This window comes from Corvus hawaiiensis, chromosome 8 (assembly GCF_020740725.1).
Source record: "Corvus hawaiiensis isolate bCorHaw1 chromosome 8, bCorHaw1.pri.cur, whole genome shotgun sequence".
NCBI lineage: Eukaryota > Metazoa > Chordata > Aves > Passeriformes > Corvidae > Corvus > Corvus hawaiiensis.
Window position 1 is genome coordinate 15,356,064 of NC_063220.1, and position 14,573 is coordinate 15,370,636.

General features: G+C 41.9%; 1 protein-coding gene across 2 annotated transcripts; it reads left to right on the top strand.

Moving 5' to 3' along the window:
• Nucleotides 1-24: 24 nt before the first annotated feature.
• On the top strand, nt 25-13,241 carry LOC125329198 (homeobox protein VENTX-like). Of its 2 annotated transcripts, XM_048310770.1 has the most exons (6): nt 25-4,149; nt 4,233-4,327; nt 5,102-11,403; nt 11,866-12,153; nt 12,331-12,551; nt 12,689-13,241. In XM_048310770.1, exons 4-6 carry the CDS (start codon nt 11,934-11,936, stop codon nt 12,998-13,000), a joined length of 753 nt encoding a protein of 250 aa, XP_048166727.1. In that variant the 5' UTR covers nt 25-4,149; nt 4,233-4,327; nt 5,102-11,403; nt 11,866-11,933; the 3' UTR covers nt 13,001-13,241. The 2 variants fall into 2 exon arrangements, with proteins under 2 accessions (XP_048166727.1, XP_048166725.1); XM_048310768.1 differs by having other exon boundaries at nt 26-4,149; nt 5,102-12,153.
• Nucleotides 13,242-14,573: the final 1,332 nt, after the last annotated feature.

Below are 14,573 nucleotides of genomic sequence, written 5' to 3' on the forward strand. Positions count from 1 at the left end.
TCATTTATATTTTTCACTCATGAGAATTAGCTCATGTATTTCTTAGCTCTGTATTATTGCATCTAGAAAATATTGTTTATTCTATGACAGAAGCTGGTGCTGTACAAGTTTTTAAAAATCAACTCATGTCTCCTGTAAATGCTTCAGTGTATCAAACCTTATATTGGTATTAGTACATAGTATTGAGTTATGGTACTACTTTGGGGTGTTTCCATCAAGCAGACATTTCAGATTTTGTGGTTAGGTACCCACAACAACAGCAGCAACAAATGTTAGTAGCTATTGAAAAAAAAAAATCACTCCTTTGCAAGGAAACTGGTTTGGTTTTGTCCATGAACACTGAGGTATCTGCATCTTATATGACACAGATTTCAGACAGAAGTTACATCTAGCATATAACTGTACTGCTTAGTTATGACTAACAAGCAGTAAGGGTTGAGCTAAAGTTTTCTCTCTTTGTGGGGAATGTCCTTTAAGAAAATAAAATGGGACAAAACAGATCAAAGAAACATGTTCATTTTTATCCAGTTGGCAAAATATTATCGGCATCAGTAATCATATTGCATAAGTGAGGGACTTTGCACTCTGGCCCTGTGCTTCCGTTCCAACACCAAACTACAATTTTTTGGGGGAAAAAAATGGAGTTTGTTCTTTACGCCAGAATTGCCACCAGCTCTTCTTCATTTTTTCTACATTTCCCTCATCTTGCTTTTATGTTTATTTTTCAAACAGTGACCCATGGATTTCTGAAATGAAGTCTGCTCCTCGAGAGCCTTTCCAGTTGCTTTGTATATTGGTGCTCTTTCTGTGTCCCTTTGCAGATGTTTGCCCCCAGGATCCCTGGGGTTTTCACTCTTCTTGTGAGAGAGCTGGGAAGTGTGTCCTAATTACACCAACTCCATTAGAAATCGGATTTCCAGTTCCAACACCTCCAGAAGCCTGCCAGGAAACAGGGATTAATTCAACTGGATCCTGTGAATCCTATTCTGTAGAATCCTAAACAAAGAAGCTGGGACATAATTAATGAATCAACACTGATTCATGATTCTGACAAATTCCTTTCCTTAGAAAATTTTCAGCCACTTCTAGACTTTGCTTTGTGTATTGGGTTGGTTTCATAAGCATTGCTGAGACTCATCACATCTGTGAGTACTCAAGGTGATTTGCAAAGGATTAAAACTTGAGGAAAGTTTGTAAATTAAAAAATATATAAACTACTGTTAGAAAGGAGTGGAAGCCATCAGTTTTTTCAGTGCTAAATATAAGATTGATTGTTCTAATCCTTGATATTATGACAGTGGTAAGAGTGCAGATAAATTATTTTTTCTCCCTCATCCTTGCTTAAATACAACCCAAAGCATTGCCTTATTTAAATTCCAAGCATTCTGTTTGGAGCTAGCTTTTCCTTTTTTTTTTTTTTTCCAGAAAGTATTTTTTTCTCAAAATATGCTTTGTAAATAATTAGTTTTAAATGTATGCTGAGTTTTGAAGGACCCTCAAAGCAATGGAAACGCAGATTTGAACAATATTTGAAAACTAAAGTCCTATAAATCAAACTTGGTTTAGTCATCATCTTTGGGATTTGACTGAGTAGGAGATATTCTTCACCTATAAATGTTTTTGCCTTCATTAAGTTACTATAAATGTAAGAAATTTTCAGATAGCCATTTTAACACTGCCCTCACTACAGTTTGGATTATAAAGGTTTTTGGGAGGTTCCCCCCCCCCAAGAGATCTTGTAATTATTAATTACCAATAAATTACTAATTTGTGGTGGAATATTCCATTGGCAATTTTAATGTGGTTTCGTAGTCTGATAACCCTCTAAAATACATGTGAGAATGAACAATTTCACATTTCAAATTTCTATTTAAAAATTCCTGCAGCAAACAAGTTTGAAGAAACTTTTAATGTGGCTGTTTTTAATCTATCAATGAATAACAACAACTCTGCAAATAGATGCTTATTTGCTGTCATATGTGATAAAATTCATAAACATTAACAGTAGTAAATTATTCACCTAAGTAGCAAAATTCCAGGATAATCAGCTGCACAGTCATAGACTAGGATTACTGGGTTTTTTGTGGAAAAGGGAAGATAAAGTCACTTCTTCTGAGGAAGAAGTGTCTTGATTTCCGTTCAAGATATCTCCTAGTTCTCAGTTTCTTGATGCAAGGAAGGGAAAGGGCAAAGAGCTTGAAAATAAAAGGCTGAAAAAGAGCAGATGACTCCTGAGATGAGAGTACAGATCCATAGACATGAGCAAAGTAACTTTTTTCCATGAAGATAAACTGCAGGTCGAAGGTCAGACAATTCTGTTAATGACAATTGTTGGGGAATACAAAATCCCCCAAATTAATTTATTTAAATAAAAGATAAATGACTGAAATCTTGAGAAAAATGTTGAGAATTCAATAGAGTGCCAAGCAAAGTTTTGATGTTTGATCAACTAAGCTGATGAAATATTGAATATCCTAGGCTGCATCTGAAATTTGTGAAGATGATGTATTTTGAAATGTCACAAATAGTCCCTCATTTTTTGTTTCTTCAGCCCAAGGGGTGTATTGAAGTACACTATGCTCACATCCCTACCCACACCACCTTCTTATTCCTCTGATGACAGTCAGGATGTGATTTGCTCTGAGCCCGGCATGAGTACACTTTATAGCTTTGTGTATATAAGCTGGTGCTGGAACCATAGGGAATAATCTTACTATTGAAGATTTTATAGTGTTTAATAGAGAAACTGTTGAAAATCTGAATGTGGAAAGCAATCAAGATGAAAGTTACCATGAGACAACAAAGTTCATGATTCAAAGGAAAGAAGGAGATGAAAGAAGCAGAATAATAACACAGGACTTCAAAAAAGCAAACTTCAACAAACTCAAGGAATTGGTACATGAGGTCCTGGGGGAAGGAGTTGAAAGGCAAAGAAAAATTCAAGAGAGCTGAGAGTTTCTAAGAAGAGCTCTTTCTAAGAGAGTTTCTAAGGCTCTATTTTAAGTACAACAACAGTCTATCCACATGCAAAGGAAAGAAAACTCAGAGACCTCTGTGGCTGCATTAGGGGCTCATCAATTACCTGAAAAAAATCAAAAAAGAATACTGGAAAAAAAAAGTAGAAATAAGACGGCTGCATTATCAAGAACAAATATAAAAGAACAGCACAGCAGCTTAGGAACAAAACTGGACAGACAAAAAGTTTTTGTCAGCAAGGGAAAGGCAAAACAATAAAAATAGTTTTTAAAATATTTTTCTATTATACAGCAAGAGCTCTCTGCTTACCAGAAGAGGTGAGTAAGTGCAGATGGTGCAAAAGCCTGGAGTGCTTGCTGTTCCACTGTCTCTGCTCTAAACAATGTATGTCGTGATCAAAGTTAACCAGGAATGCAGGTCAGAGGCTATCAAGCTAATTAGATGTATCATAACATTAACTTCTGATTGCATCTGTGCTATAATAATAATAATAATCATGGGGGAAATTGAAATTATCTTGGAATTACTGTATTTTTGATTGAGGAAGAATGAGTGAGTTCTCAGAGAACCAGAAAATAATACTACTTTTAAAAAGTGGGCAAGAGCACAGTAATGAGTGGAAAGGTGAGGCAAAGAGAATGACAGAGAATCAGCCAAACTTTGACACTAGAAGAGTTACTGAAAAAGCTGACTAAAAATCTGTAAGTGTAGACACTAATTTAAAAGGCTGACGTGCTTTTGTCCTGTAAGTAATTTTTAAATAACCTAATGGTCAAGGTAACTGTCCCAAGAGATGAAAACAGCATGTTGTACATTGAAGTCAAATGCCCTTGACAACAGATCCTCCTGGCCTGATTATATATTTGGTTGCTCAGATTCAGATGATGGGCCTCTAAGGTGAATACACAACTGGTTAATAAATCATTTCTCAAAGGGTGATTACCATGCTTGTTACATTGTGAAAGTGAATGGTGTGGAGTTAGGACTACCCAGATGTTACGAGTGAAAAGCAGGTGCAGATCCCTCAGGGACAAGGCACAAAGTAAGTGAAAGCTTTGGCTTTATCAAAAGTGTAATATTCCTACAGTGGGAATCCTGGACCACCAATCAAATGAGGACCCAGTGCAGTGGAGCCTTGCTCAGGAGTGAAGCTTCAGGGAAAGTGCTGTGGGGGTGAGTAATGAAAGCTGTGCTAATTAACATTTCGTAAGTATGCAGTGTCCTGTTTTGCTCATTAGCTGCCCCATGTAATGTAGGTGCTGCTGTCTGAATTCCAAGATCTGCAGATGGCCTTCACCTTGGCACCCATGCAGATGGGGGGAAGCAAACTATTCTGGCTTACAGCACTGAGGTAAAACATACTCAGTTCTCAACACACTCGGGTGGGAAGAAGGGAACTATCACAGTTACAGTAACAACAAGATAAGACCTGCCGGGGACTCTGCGTACTCCGATGAGGGAGGCAAACTATCCAGGGTTACCATAAGGCAGTGTTCTCCCAGCCTACTCTGTATGGAATGTGTGGGAATGTCTGTGAATTTTACTGTTGAAATCCAAGGTGGGATAGAACGCACACCTACACAACATACAAGCACAGAATGCACAATAGTCATGATAACAGTTCAAATTTCAGCTTCAAGCCTTATGCTTTTGAAGGATAAATATTAAATGAAAAATAACTACAGAGCTTTAGTAAAAATCTCTGGGGATCGTAACAGATCACAAGCTGAATATGAATCCATGTGTACAGTTTGCAAAAAGAAAAAGGTGCAGGGAGAAGATCTGAGGTGTACTACACAAGAGCTACACATGACAGAAGGTAATTATTTTGCTCTGTTTGGCAATAGAGAAGTATCAGCAGGAATACTTTACCATTTAGGCACTGCAGCTAGGATACATACAGCCAAAACAAAGGAGAGTAGAGGACCACAATAAGTATATGTTTAGAAACATAAACTGAGAAAGACTGAAAGAATTGGATTTTCATAGAAAAGATTGGATTGAGCAGACCTGTGAATGTGAAATGTTGCTGTAAAAAGTTGTAGTAGCTGCAGAGCAAGGGGTTTTTTCATGTTCTGTGAAGCTTAGGCACTTGATTTTTAAACAAGGCTGATTTTTTTTTCAGTTTTTACATTGGAAAGTTTCATGTGAAGCACTGGAAGAGATTACTCATCTGTAACACAACTGCAGGATCCACTTTCCTGTGAATTTTTAAGAAAAAATGAGATAAAACTCTATCATAAGTGCACAGGCCCCCATGTTCCTTTGAAGAGAGAGGGACTCAGTAGGGACCTTCAGTAAACTAAATTGGACACTGATTCAAATACTTACCTGCAATCAAGGAATGATATTGGTTTGGTTATTAATTTAATTATATTCCAGTCGCTTCAATTCTCGGGGTTATTTGCATTATTCCACTGATACATACCAAAAATGTAGGTAATGCAGGGGGATGAGTTGCTAGAACTGATGTCAAAGATATTGTAGAGGGGTGCTGAATTTCCTTTCTATGCATATGCTAATGCAGTGGAAAAGTGACCTGATGCTAAAAGCAGCAGCAGAGGGATTAGAGCCCAAGGCTGCCATGCACGTCCCTGTGCTGGGTGAGTCGTCTTAGCTGCCAGGAACTGAGTCACCATCCCGGGAGTACATGTGGCACTCAGCGACATGGTTTAGTGGTGGACTTGGGTTAAGGGCTGGACTCGGTGGTCTTACAGGTTTTCTCCAACCTGAATGATTCCCTGGTTCTCTCGCTGCTTCAGCTGAACTCCTACTACTTCTCTTCCCTTGTGTAGCAGCTTTCTGGATGTGAAGTCTCAATATAACCAGGAGATGGCACAAGAGGCCCTCCGCAGCGTTTTAGCTGTTGGTGCCGTACCGGGAGCAAAGAGAGCGTGAAAAACGATCGGCCGTCCAGATGTGTGCCCAAAACCTGCCCATTAGAAACAGGCAAACACAAAATGGCAGGAGTTTTAATATTCCGTTTGTAAAACGAAGATGTATTTGCATTCAGCGTTCAGCTGCTCCCTTTAGTCTTTTAGAGAACACTCACACACATCGTCATGGTCTTAAATCCTATTTACCTTCTATCCGTGTGTAATACACTCATTTCTGTAAAACCTGGCAAAAGAATTACACTGCACTATTTGAAGGAAACGTAGACGTCATATTGCAGGTTACAGGGGCAGTGTTAAGCATCTTAACCTAACTACATTCCTGTCCTCACCCACGAAGACCAGCTTTTCCCTTAACAGTAAACTAAGGGAATGTCAGGACATGTCTGTACTCCCTGTTTGGTACAAGTGAAGGCAGACGTGTAGTGTTATTTATGCTCTGTTGCTACAGTTATATATCCTGCCAACGTTATTCTCTTCTTCAGGCAATAGTAACATTTGCAGGATACTTGATGGAAGTGACTGGAATAAAGAAAATAGGAAGAAGCAGTGTATAGTGAGGAATACAGATGAATGGGAGAAATAACTAGAAATGTGAAATGAAGAAGAGCTTTGAAGTCAGAAAAAAAAAAAAGAAGATAAAGATTGTTTCCATTTAATTTGAACAGACTGTTTTTGGAGGAATACAAAGACCTGATTTATTTTAGGTGTAAGTTAGGGGAAGGAAGAGTCAGTAAAACATTTTCACTGCTGAGATCAGTGCATTTCAAAGAAGCATTGTATGGCATAGACCAGGATGGGCACAGAGCGTGATACATGTCCCAGGGCTGCCAGCTGTGACAGCTCATTCTCCTGCTGACTGACTCATCATGTTCAAATGCTAACTCTAAAATCAAGGGGGAAAATTATTCATTCTTTAATAGCTGAAAGTGAAAAGTTACTTTCAAGAATAATAAATGCTTTGGTCAGTATAATTTCTTTCATTTCTTTCTAAATTTCTTTAGAAAGTATTTGTGGGAAATATGAATATAACAGAAAAATTCTGATTTAATGCATTCTTACTTTTATATGTTGCTAAATGTAACTTTAGAAGTAATCATCATGAAAAAATATCTTTCAGCAAAGACTAACAAAGAAAAAAGCCTTGATGTAAAATGCAAAGGTGGCCTCTCTGTCAGGTTTTGGGAAAATTGCAAGGTATCTAAGTGTGTCTAATTGTTTTTAAAGTCTAATTTCTAGTCTAAGCAGAATTAAACCAACTACAGACTTCGGAGCAGTTTCATTTGAGCAGCATCCGTAGAGATCTCCCTCTGGCAGTATGATAGCAATGAGTGCTGAAGTAGGATTTACATTCCTGAAACTTGGATGGTTTGCCAACTATAATAGTTTGTCTAATAATAAATAAATAAACAAGAGACTCTGTACCTTGCTTCTGTAACAACAGCAGTACATGTTTTACATGTCCTGCTTCATACTGAATTTGACTTTTTTTTAATAAGCTTAAATTTGGGTAAGAAGCCATTCAAACAAGTAAATGTGTTTCTTTCTTAATATTTGCAGCATGTCTCTGAAGAATATATATATTTTTAAAACATTTCACTGATTCTGTTTAGCTGCTGGTGGCAGCCTTGTGTTAAGGAGCCATGGGAGCTCTTGGCATTTTGAGTACTGTGTTGATTTAGATCAATTCCAAACATGATGAGATATTTCATTTTCATCTGTGCATTGTCAATATGTTTATACCAGGCCCTCCTGGTATTTCTGCACATATGGTCTTTAAATGCCTCATGGAAAAGTAGCTCTTATTCTGTCAAAGATGAAAGATAATAATTGATAATTAAGAGACTGGTTGGAGGCCATTTATAATGTTTTAAGTCCTAAGTAGTGATTACTCAGAAACAGAATGTTTGGATAAACACACCAGGGCAAAGACCATGTAAACTGCATAGCAGATGCCAGCAGCCCTGGCTTCCCTGGACAGACCTTCATGGGAAATCTGCATGGCCACAGGTGAACACATATCCCCTGTGTGGCATAAACTGCCTGGTTTTTACTCTGAGTTGCATCACCACCTGCCTACTCCTAAAAACCACAGATTCCCTCTGTTCTAGTGTCACAGGACCCTCCAGTGCTATGGGAAAGGGTCACCTGCTGGTACAAAATGACAGTCCCATCCTTTGGTCTTGTGTACCCACTGCAGCAAGGCCAAGTGGTGGCAGATCTCTCTGGTACCTGTGGGGAGCCCAAGGTAGTTGGCAACCCTCAGCTGCTGTCTCTTCAGTTCCTCCATAGCTCCAATAGGGAGGGGATATCTCAGCACAATCCTGCACCTCTGCAGGGCTCTGAGCTGGCTTACTAGGGCAGAGCTGAGCTTTGGGCTGGAAGATGTGGAGCCACAATTAATTCTCAAAGGCTGAGATATTATCCCAAAATATTTCTAGTATCAACTGGCTAGCAGGCAGCCAAGTAGGACTAGGTAGTTCTGCTGAACCTCCTCAACTTGAGACCAGTTTTGTGTGTGTAGATTTCTGCAAAGCTGAAGGGGAAGGTGCTGCCTCCCCAGAGAAGGCAGCTGTGTATTCTGCAAACACCTGCATACAGTATTGCCATTATCTATGGTAAATGGATCTCCAGACTCCTGCTAGTGGTAATCACGTTGGTATGTCTGAGCTCTTTGTCTCTGTCCCCCTGTAGCAGCAGAGTAAAAGCTGCTGTCTGTCCCTGCTCTACTCTGACAAATTTCACTAGCATGAGCAGGTTTTCATCCTGTTGGTAATATCACTTGATTTTAAACATGGTATTTCTGAATCACAGTTTAGCAGGAGATTTTCAAACAAGCATTTAATGAATAATAGATAGAAATAGAAAGAAGACAGCTTAAGAATTTAGATAAAATTAAACTAGCAGCTGTTAAGTATTGTAGCATTACATTCAGAAGTCATCTGCTACCTATCCAGGAGACTTATAAATTTTATGTGTAATGGAAATGAGATTTGGTTTAACTTTGTCAGACCATGATCAATTTGTGTCTCTGGGAGCTCAGCATTTGACGCCATCTTTCTGCAGTGCCATTTGCTTCAATACAATGCAATTAATAAACCAGCAGTGTATAGAGATGTAACTTGCAGCTCAGATGGTAAAAAGTCAGTAAAGGCAGATGTATCAATGGATGATAAAACTCGAGATTTTCTATTTTCAGAGCTCCATCATAGGTCGTGTGTTCTTTTTGTCCTATCCAACAGCTTGCCAAGTGTCTTTATTTGTTGACGTAAAGCTGGAAAAAGTAATGTCATAGACATAGACTCTTTTATATTTAAAAAAAAAAATTGTATAGAGATATATAAGTGTGTATGTTATATATAAGGATTTAAGTAGGATATAAGTATATTACTTATGCATAATATTCTGTAACGACTAAGATTGGAAATAATTCTGGGCACATGGGACAAATTTATCTCATGGGGATGGGATTTGCCCCATCTATGGTGCAGAATGCTGTTATAGTGATCAGAAATTTTTAAGAAGGAAGCTTGCAGAAAAGTTACACTTTCTTTTTCTGACATTCATGAGAATTAGTTCTTGAGAATGGCATTTTGCCTGACTGAGGCTTGGCAGGATTCTGCAAGCAGGCAGTGGCACTGATATTCCCAGTTCTGACTGGAGAGGTTGCTGCCAGGCCACATGTTAAATGCAGCTGACTCAAGGGACTTGTCCTTTAGTAATTCAGTGAATAGAGCAGATTCCTGCCTCCTCTCCATCTCCTGCCTGCTTGGTCTGCTCTGTGAAATATGTTGCCAACCGGACTGTCTAATGCCCAGAAGTTCCAGTATTTTTAAATATATCCTTAGGTTTGTGGTGGGGGAAGTTTTCACATTTACCTAAAGAAAAGAATAGTTAAAAACCTGAAATATTCGACATAGGGTGGGGGAAGGGTGGGGGTGTGTCTTATAAAACAGAGGAAATTTAAAAGCAATCTTGCACAGTTTGGTCTAGTAAACTTTCTGAACTTTCCATTGTTAATCAGAAAATTGGGAAGGATAAATGGGTGAGAATTCAAGTAATTAGATATCAAACAATTTCATGTGGTAAAAAGGCCCCACATATATATGTAGGGGGGTGTGTGGGTGTGTGTCCCACAGGCTTTGTCCATGCTAGAGCTGTTTGTGGACTTCTTCAGATAGATGACATGTATGGGAGGCATTAATGCTTGAATGTTTATTTACACATTTTTACACCTTCTTCCTCCAGGAAGCTTGTTTAGTGGGCTCAGGCTGCAATGTCAATCCCTACCTACACAGGCCAGAAACAAAGGGCTCCAGGAGGGCTCTGGTCATGTACAGTTGTGGTTCTAAATTGGTTATTAGACACCTTTAAATAAAGGTGACAATCGTGTTTGTACTCTTGTTTGGTTAGAGACAAACTCTTGAACAGTGTCATCACTGGTAAAGCAGAGTAGGACTCAGACTATGCCATGAGAATGGACAATCAAGGAGAGACAGAGCCTAAGAAGGGTTCGCAAGTCAAACTTGAATATGGTTCAATTAAACAATTTTCTGGTGAACAAAAAACTGTAGGATTTCCTGATGAATGGGTATAGCAACTGTATTTGGCATGGACAAGAGGTTGAAATGTTTGGTTCAGGAAAAGATTGACAAAGAGAATTATAATAAAACCTTTTACTGGATTAATATAAAGAAAAAATATATATCTTTATAAGATTAAAATTGAATACGTTGGAAGATTTAGACATTAAGTAGGAGGGTTTCAGTCTTCAAACTCTGCCTCACTGACAGTATAAGCAATAGGTAGAACCATGGTTACAGTAACTGTTATCACAGAGAAAGCGAATGCTGAGAAATGTAGCCAGAGTGGCAGAGTAACAGGTTGGCCAAGTCACAGGGTAGACGGCAGAGCACTGACTTTGTGTGCAGGTGGTGGGTGCGCATAAAGCAGCAGGAACAAGGACAGATAAATAAGACATGCAGTCATGATTTCTGGAGGCAGACTGATACCAAGCAGGGGTGTGATAGGAGTTATCAATTCAGTGGAAGTCCCACTTTGTTCTCGCACAGGAGGGGAGGGTGAAAGGCGGAGGGAATTCATGGTTACCCTGCAGTGAAGAACTGCCCACAAAGCACCAAGAGCCTTTTGTCAGTATGCTACAGAGGCTTTACTACAGCAGCCAAGTGTTCCTGTTGCACACAAAACCCAAAGATGAACAGGAACGTTTCTGAAAGACACACATAAGGTAGTAAGAGGAAAGAGAGGGATAGTAAGATAGCAGAGAAATCTGGATGACCTGCGTAGCTGCAAGAGATCTGGGAGGGAAGATATGACATGAATTCTGTAACCTCAGCAGAACTCTCAGCAGAATGTTAAGTCTAAGGCAATAATAGAAACCTCTAGAAGCCTATTGAGTCGTGGAATCCAATGACCTTGACATTTACCTTTTTGTGTTTCACAGCCTTCTTCTCCAAACGCCTCAGCCTGTGCCTGGTGCTTATAACCTGATGCTGCAGTCCCGGAGAACCCAGTGAATGAGTTTCTCTGCTTGCCTGCCTGAGGCTGTCTCGGGACCTCAGTGCTCAGCCCAGAGAGGAGCAGCTTGAGAAAAAAAAGCTTTGAACAGTGGACTTGGTGCTTGAAAACGAGTGGAAAAGCGAACTCCAGGGGAAGGGAGATCGGAAGCAGCAGCCTCCCCTCTCCCTCCAGCGGCCGGGCATGTTACGCTCCCCCGGGGGTACATTCCCCAGCGCCGTTTGAGGCTGCTCAACTCCATAAATGCCATTTGCATGGGGATAGGATGTAACAAGAGCTGTAAATCACTGACGGCGGAGCGAACTCCTCAGGGGCAGACACGGCGGAGCCAAGCCTCCGCGAGCTAGGGCAATGTGTGAACGATATCTTTTGTTGGGGGGGAGGACTGATAGCAATTAGATGATACTTATCTGACCCTTTGATGTGTACTTACACAAACAACGTTTTCCTCCGGGAGTTGCGGTATAAAGGAGAGGCCCGTGCTCCCCGACACCCTCCTTCCCGGCATCTCTGAAGCAAGGCAGGATGACTAAGGCCCCTTTCTCCGTGGAGTGGTTGTCCCAGAGCAGCCAAGCTCTCAAGAGCCCCACGGAGGGCTCTCCACACCGAGCATCGTCCGCAGGCTACCGGCTCGGCTCCGGCCCCAGCCTCGGCCAGAGCGAGCGGGGCCAGGAGCAGCCCGCGGGCCCGCGGGACGGGAGAGGCGGCAGGAGCAGGGAGCGCGTGGCGGCCACTCCCGCCGCAGGTACCCGCGGCCCCGGGACATCCTGGGGCTCCCGGGAGGGGGGGCGGGGGGCCTGGGACACCCCCGGGCCAGGGAAGGCACCACTGCGCGGGGGCTGCTCGGGGGCGGAGGAGGCGGGCGGTTCCCCACGCGGTGCCCGGGCCTGGCTGACCCTTTCCTCCTTGTCCCTGTCCCCAGGAGCAGGCTGCAGGCCGTCGGGAGCGGGGCAGCCCGTGCCGGAGGAGGGTCTCGAGTGCCCGGGCCCCGAGGAGCCCTGCGGGCGCGGCGGGCGGCGGCTGCGCACGGCGTTCAGCGCGGAGCAGATCAGCACCCTGGAGAGCTCCTTCCAGCGGCAGCAGTACCTGGGCGCCGCCGAGCGCCGGCAGCTGGCGGGCCGGATGCGCCTCTCCGAGGTGCAGGTGAGCTCCGGGGGCTCCGCTCCGGCTGCCGCGCGGGCTCGGGGAATGGCGGCAGCGCAGCTCCAAATAACGAGATAAACAAACCTGGCTGGTGTTGTAACCTCGTCTTTTCTCCTTCCCCTGTACCCTTCTCCCAGATCAAGACCTGGTTTCAGAACCGCCGGATGAAGCTCAAGCGGCAGCTGCAGGAGTTGAGGACGGAGCCGTTCTGCAGCCCCGCTCTCCCTTACGCACCTCAGAGCGCTGTGGTGCCCTTGCCGCTCACATACGTGGCCCGGCCACCACCTCTGCCCCGGCAAGGGGCTGCCTCCGAGGGCTTCCCTTTGGCGGCCCTGCCGGCACCCGCTCTGGACCTCAGCAGCGCCTGCAGAGCACAGCCAGTTGGCTTTTGGGCAGCACCGTGCTTTGTGGGGTACAGGGACCCCAGAGCTTTCTTGCTGGGTGTCTGACCCTCTGATATGGACTCTGCCAAGAGGATTTGCACTACTGATAGATATCTGGGCTGCCCTTGTCTGTAACTGCCTGGTGGAGTTACGATGCAGCACCGAGCTAAACACGTTGTACAAAGACATGTTGGACAATCTGAATCATGGACTTCAGGCCCTTGCATTTATAGGCAACTGTAAAATATAAACGGGGTGGGACAAACAATAATATAAATTGAATCTTTTAATAAACCTATTTTTTCCAGCTTTCATGTGAATTCCTTTCTCAAGGATTGTAGACGTATTCATCCTGTCCCAAAAGAAAGCTCCTCTTCATTAAAAGAGGCATAGACTCCTTATCTTGATTTGTTCTGCCCCCGTGCTATTTACTCTGAGGCTGAGTACAGAAAAGCATGAATTTCCCTCTGTCTTCTAAAGCAGATATCCAACCCCTTCAGCTACTTACTAGATGAGATTTTCTGTCATGGAACTGTGCTTTTAGCCAAATATGTGGATACACCTGTTACTTGATACTGGGCTTCGTATAGTAACTGAACAGATCCTTTTAAGATTTAAAAAATTTCTTTCTGAATAAGTATGATATTATGTCTTCACGTTTTTATGTGCTGCCTCAGTAGATTAGTAAGGACCTCTTACCTAAAAAGATCATGGAAAGGATCTTGAAATTTCCTACCTACAAAACAGTATCTAGTCATTTCACGTGCAGTTATCAGGGTATGAAGGTGATGATCAAAAGAATTTTGACATTCCAAAGCTGGTTTTCCGTAAGTGGCAGTAAAATTCCTTACCACTGTGCTATGCACTTAAAAATTTAATAAAGATTTAGTAAACTGATGATCAAAATGACCTGATTTCAGGCCAGAAAAAGGGCTCTGAGAAATTATCTTTGACTGATGTAAGTTGACATAAATCTTTCCAAGTCAATTGCCAGCTAACATGAAAAGAGCAATAAAAATTTCCACCCCTTTAGAGGTGATCTGAGGGGTTATTAGAAGGTTTCCGGCGCACTGGTAATTTGGGCTCCTGTAATGAATGCTCTGAGGGTTCTCTGTCAGTATCCTTGAATATCTTTTGTATACAGGGGCCAATTGCCGCTTGAGTACCCTTGTCTGGTAAAAAGCAACATTATGTGCTGCAGTGGGCTGTGCAGTCACCTCTGGAAGTCTCCTTGATTATTTTGTAATCTATGCTGTATTTTTGTAGCCTTTTGAGATATTAGTATTTGATTGCAATTGCACAAATTAGGTGTCTCTAATGCAAGAATTTCAGCTAAATTTAAAAGGGCTCAGGTGCTATCAATCTTGCTGAGATCTCAGGAACATGATGTAGTTATGGATTAAGGAAATTTGTTGATATGTAAGTAAAATTCCCATTGGATGGAGGTGTATTACTCAAAGCCAGGTATCAGTAAACGGTAATATTGATTTGAAGAAATCTCTGACTCTTTCAAACGTCATTAGGGAACTGGGGTGTCTCCAGAAAGCACTGCAATGGTGAATATTTTCCTCTGCTCTAAAGCAGTGATGCTTAAAATAACAAAACAGTCAAGGCCAATAAATACACCATTTACCAGGGG

Excerpts from the sequence above, each read along its gene's own strand:
- LOC125329198 (XM_048310770.1), top strand. The coding sequence starts at position 11,934 with ATGACTAAGGCCCCTTTCTCCGTGGAGTGGTTGTCCCAGAGCAGCCAA. Across the intron at positions 12,154-12,330 it reads GGCGGCCACTCCCGCCGCAG|GAGCAGGCTGCAGGCCGTCG; the intron begins GTACCCGCGGCC and ends CCCTGTCCCCAG. Across the intron at positions 12,552-12,688 it reads TGCGCCTCTCCGAGGTGCAG|ATCAAGACCTGGTTTCAGAA; the intron begins GTGAGCTCCGGG and ends CCCTTCTCCCAG.